General features: G+C 37.6%; 1 protein-coding gene across 1 annotated transcript; it reads left to right on the top strand.

Moving 5' to 3' along the window:
- The first annotated feature begins 555 nt into the window (after positions 1 to 555).
- LOC142606759 (homocysteine S-methyltransferase 1) lies at positions 556 to 4,153 on the top strand. The gene is made up of 7 exons (XM_075778092.1): positions 556 to 860; positions 947 to 1,003; positions 1,746 to 1,951; positions 2,073 to 2,202; positions 3,098 to 3,301; positions 3,391 to 3,462; positions 3,659 to 4,153. The coding sequence occupies exons 1-7, from the start codon at positions 696 to 698 to the stop codon at positions 3,800 to 3,802; spliced, it is 978 nt and encodes a 325-aa protein (XP_075634207.1). The 5' UTR covers positions 556 to 695; the 3' UTR covers positions 3,803 to 4,153.
- The last annotated feature ends 1,317 nt before the right edge of the window (positions 4,154 to 5,470 follow it).

The following is a 5,470-nucleotide window of genomic DNA, read 5'->3' as shown; positions in this document are numbered from 1 at the left end:
ACTTGTGATAGGTAAAAAAATTTCCCTTTTTACAATAGTGTTGTGTAAATTTACACAACTATTGTAGCAACTTTACAAATTTACATATTTTTACCTTGACTAATGTGAACGATTTTGGAGGTTAAATGTGTCAAAGTAATAAAATTTTTCTATTTTGCTTGATGCAATGCTCTAACACTTGGTCATTTGGGTGGGCTCAGCTTAGCTGGGACCAGCTCATGAACTTACTTTTGGGCCGAGAATCTACCTTTTCGTTACTCTTGGGCCGAGAATCCACCTTCAAGTTCCTCAAATCCATTCTCTTTTTCCTTGTTTTCAAAGAAATTCTTCAATTTCAATTTTTTTTTCAGTAAAAAAAAAACACCTAAACTTCTTACCTACCAAGGTCAGTAGGACCAACAAACTGACCAAATCAAAAGAGTGGAGTTGTGGTGTGTATTAGAACCCCTTTCTCACTCATAAGTTTGTTTCTAAAAAAAAAAAAAAAGTGAGTCTCAGAGGTTTGAACGAGTTAAAAAGAACCTGACTGGTAATTTGTCCTCATTCATTCACAAAAATTACATAAGATCCTCCAAAGTCCAACACCCAACAACTCCTTTTCTCACCGGCGCCATTAAGGCCTTCTCTCAACGTGCACTGCTGCCTCTTCAAAGATAGAAAATAAAAAATAAAAAAAAACCTAGAGGGAGAGAGAGATGGGGAAGGATAAGTCTTCATTGGAAGATTTGATAGAGAAGGCAGGAGGTTGTGCTGTGGTTGATGGAGGATTCGCTACACAGCTTGAGAGACATGGTGCTGTCATCAATGACCCTCTTTGGAGTGCCCTCTGTCTCATCAAAGACCCTCATCTTATCAAGCAGGTAGCTCTTTCTGTATGCAATAGGCATTCTTCGTTTTGGAAAAAAATAGAACTTTATCGAGTTTGTGGTTGTTGAAATGTGTATAGGTCCACTTGGAATACTTGGAGGCTGGTGCTGATATTTTGGTCACTTCATCTTACCAGGTTTGTGTTTTTTTCTTCCCTCATACATCGCACTACCTTTAGTTTTATTTGGTTGATCTTTGTTTATCATTTTGTTCCTGTGTCATAAAAATAAAGTTATTTGATTGTGGTCTCAAAAAGATTTTGAGTCAATGTTGTATAGAAGTATGCAATGTCCCATTTAAATATTGGTTAATAATATTGAAGCAAATAGGGATATTGTGTGTGAATCAAAATTAGTAGTTGGACTTTTGGGCTTTGAAAGCGATTATGGATTCTGGAATGGATGTGCTAATAAAAGTATTGTGCTGGGTAAGTGTATATAACATGTTTAACAACAGGGCAGTGTGATAGAGTTGAGCTGTTAGCCTGTTAGGTGCCAATCAAAGCATATATGTAGTTGAACATGGATGTTGGTGGCATCTAATACCAGAATGCAACCTCCTTATCACTTTTCTGTGAAAAATAAACAAATAATTAAATAAATAAATGTACCTTTTTAATTTATTTATTTTGACACTATTCGGCACTAATAGTGATATTCTAATTTCCATCCAATTTGTTGATATCTCAAGCTAGAATGATGTTTTGGTAAGTAAGCTTGTTAATTTTTTATTTCACTGAAGATTATCTTTTGATTGTTTCTGCCTCCAAAGATTGTGCTGGAGTGTATGTTTTTTTGGATGCTAGATTTCCTTATAATCTCCTATTCTCTGTAGTCATTGTAACTCCTGTTTACCATACTTCTTCATTATATTCATAGGCCACCCTGCCCGGATTTCTGTCCAGAGGACTTTCGATTGAAGAAGGGGAGTCATTATTAGAGAAGAGTGTCAAGTTGGCTGTTGAAGCTCGGGATAGTTTTTGGGATTCATTGGAAAGGACTCCTGGGCACTGCTATAACAGGGCTTTGGTTGCAGCCTCCATTGGAAGCTATGGAGCTTATCTTGCTGATGGTTCGGAGTACAGGTGCCTTTCAACACTATAAACAAAGTTGACAATTAGTCATCTCCATTGTTGTATTCACAGTTATATTCTATATAGTAAGTATCATCATATTCTTAGATGTGCTAATGTCATTTGCTTCCAGTGGGTGTTATGGCCTGGATGTGAATATGGATAAGCTGAAGGATTTCCACCGGCGCAGATTGCAAGTATTAGTGGAAGCAGGTCCAGATTTACTTGCCTTTGAGACTATTCCCAATAAAATTGAAGCTCAGGTCTATTCCTTACCCAAATATGCTTTTGCGGAATGATAGTTGCTTTTAGTTGAGCTAATAATTCCATGGAGCAAGAAGGAAATTTGAATTGCCTTTGGGCAACATCAAAATCTGACTGTAATGGTGTCAGTTCTCTCTGTACATTAATCACAAGAAAATAACTATGACTGCGCTTTGTGAGTTGCAAGTGATCCTGACAAATTCCGTACGCCAGAAACTTTTATTTGAATGAAATATTCAGGCCTAATCTCAAGCTTTTAATTTCATGTATTCTTTTTACTGGTGAGAATATGTGATTCACTTGTTGTCTTTGCTTGTTGGGCCTACAGGTTAAAGACTGAAAATGTTTTTGTATGATTTATCTAATATTTCAATTTGATTCACTAAAATCATTGTAGCATAATATTACATAATGATTGACAATTTTATGTTCTTAAAAACATATGATAGACAGATTATGGGCTGTGTAAGGATGCTGATAAATCGTTATTGATCCTATCTCAGTAGTCAGCAATTTCAAATACCAATTACCTTTTCAGTTTGTTACCTTATCATTTGACCAGCACTAATATTTTCATAATTTCAAAGCTACAGAGCCTAAAGCAGTAAACCAATATAAAAATTTTATGTTAAATTCTTCAAGTGAACATTCATTCCAGCTTGTATTTGTTATTGTGTACTGACCAACTATGTTGTTTATGTATATCTGGAAATGAAATTCTACACGTACTTTTTTAGTATCACTTAAAGGTGACATCACACTGAAACTTCTATGTTGATTCCTACTTATTTTCTAAACCATGAGAATTGGAACTTTCTTCTTTATTTTTCTGCATTTCTTTTATCTTTGTGTTTTCACTTGACAGCTTCTGCATTATTGAAATACAATTTGCAGGCCTGTGTTGAGTTGCTTGAAGAAGAGAACATCAAAGTTCCATCTTGGATCTGTTTTAGCTCTGTAGATGGTGAGAATGCCCCATCAGGAGAGAGTTTTAAGGAGTGCCTGGATATAATAAATAAGAGCAACAAGGTGCATGCAGTTGGAATAAACTGTGCACCTCCCCATTTTATTGAAACCCTTATCCACAAATTTAAAGAGGTAATTCCTACAATTTATGCCAATTGATTTGCCAGAACAGAAAGAATTTGAATTTATACTCAGTAATTGAATGACAATTTTATCTCCAGTTAACCAAGAAGGCAATAATTGTATACCCCAATAGTGGAGAGGTATGGGATGGCAGAGCTAAGAGATGGCTGGTGAGTAGGGGTTGTTTTGAATCTCTAACGAAAAAGTGTCATATTTATTGGGCATAAGTAGCACCACTCTCACATAGGGGTGTGACATATGCTTGATTCATTGGATACCTTCCCCTCTCTCTCACACACGTATATACACGTACGCATTCTGAAGTTGCTTCTATTAATTTATTTATTTCTGTGGTTTGGTTGATAGCCATCAAAATGTTTTGGTGATGACAAATTTGAAGTTTTTGCAACAAGATGGCGCAACTCAGGAGCTAGACTCATTGGAGGCTGTTGTCGGACAACACCTTCCACCATTCTAGCCATTTCAAAGGTTTTGAAAGAAAGTTCCTAAGCAAAGGAGATAGCTAAGCAGTTGATTTCATTCTTTCAACTTCCACCAAGTGGCTTTACTTTTCTGAGTTGTTTCCATTGAATTTGTTTTACCTCATATAGATTTTTACTCAAAGAATGGAGAGAGAGAGAAGATCAAGAATATCATCAGTTTTTAATCTTAGAGATTATGCATCCCATTACAATTTGCGAAATGAACTACAAAGGAAAATACATATCGTTTCTAGAGCAAATTTTGTACTTAAATGACGATGAAAAACTAGTGTGGTCATTTAGTGTGATCAATATTAAATTCTTACTGGGCTTCATCATATTAAAAGATGAAATATAAGATCTCATCCATTACTGTGACTGCAATTTTCTGGTGCACATTTAGAGCATCTCTAACAGCTCCAAATTTTTGTACTGGAGAGTAAGCAGTTTTAAATATTATTTCTTTACTTTTTTTTTTTTTTTTTTTCTGAAAATCTGATATAGTTTTTCATTCAACATAAACAAATTTCTTTTGCGTTTTCATCAATCAACAACTCTCAAATCTCTTCTACCCAGATTTTTACCAACCAAACTGATTCAATATTTTCTTTTGCTAAGATTATATCAACCAACAACATCCAAATCTTTTACTTGAAAGAAAAGACCCAAATCTTAAATCATGGAGAGAGAAACAGATAAATAAAAAATAAAAAAAATACTACTACACGACGGGGGTCTCCTCCTCAATCGTTTAAGCAGGTTTGGGTTGATGGGTGCCATCCTCAACGGACTTCTTATCAACTTTCTGAGCCTCCCTGTCACTTTGAAGGTCGCAGTTGGAGTCATCACCGAAAAGCTCGTCGGTTCCTTCAGTGTCGACAGGGCGGGCTGGAGTTTGGCCTTCGGGGTCAATCGCGATGTAGGAAAGGTCCAAGTCTGGGAAGGAGGCCTTGACTAGACGAAGACAGTCGTCGAAACCATCGCCAAAGGAGGTGCTCAACTTACTCAGAAGAGAATTGGAATCGCGATACTCTTGTATAGCGTCCTCTTTTGCCTGACGGAGACTATCCTTGGCATCCTTGATCTCCCCCTCCTTGTCGTCAAGGACTTGTCTCAACAGTTCAACCTGCTTATCCAGCTCACCCTGAAGCTGCTCCAAAGTGGCGAGCTTGTCCTCTTGAACCACCTTCCATGCCTTCGGTTTCGCCAACTCTACCTTTGTAGCCTTTGCTTTTGACCTAAGGCGCTCTATCACCGTCTCATGGGACAAGCAGTGCTCCTTCAACCCTTTCATCATCAGGACTCCAGCAACCACAAACTCCCTGCAGCAATCACAAACCAAGGTAAGGAAAGTAATATCAAACAAGATGGAAAGATATTGGGACGGATACAAACCTATGCAAGATTGAATAGATCCGTCTCCCTCATAGTTTTTGTGGCGTGGTTGCCCAGGTTCTCATAATTCTCTTCCTTGATAATGGATGTAATCTGCTTAAGGGCATATTGAGAATTCTCGCGAAGAAGGAAAGGTGGTTTCTCCTTAACGGGACCATGGCTAACCATCAAGCCCTTACCTTTCCCTAGAGCGAGCTTGGGGGGCAACTTGAACGGGTTGGAAGTTTCCCCTACAGCTGGCCCCGTCACCACCTTAGGTTTCTTAGCCTAACAGTCCAATTTCTCTGACGGTTTCCTTTTG

Source organism: Castanea sativa, chromosome 8, assembly GCF_040712315.1.
Source record: "Castanea sativa cultivar Marrone di Chiusa Pesio chromosome 8, ASM4071231v1".
NCBI lineage: Eukaryota > Viridiplantae > Streptophyta > Magnoliopsida > Fagales > Fagaceae > Castanea > Castanea sativa.
This window is presented reverse-complemented; position numbering and strand designations above follow the sequence as displayed.

Coding starts and splice junctions, on each gene's coding strand:
- LOC142606759 (XM_075778092.1), top strand. CDS start 696: ATGGGGAAGGATAAGTCTTCATTGGAAGATTTGATAGAGAAGGCAGGA. Junction 2,203..3,097: donor CCAATAAAATTGAAGCTCAG/GTCTATTCCTTA, acceptor TACAATTTGCAG/GCCTGTGTTGAGTTGCTTGA. Junction 3,463..3,658: donor GCAGAGCTAAGAGATGGCTG/GTGAGTAGGGGT, acceptor TTTGGTTGATAG/CCATCAAAATGTTTTGGTGA.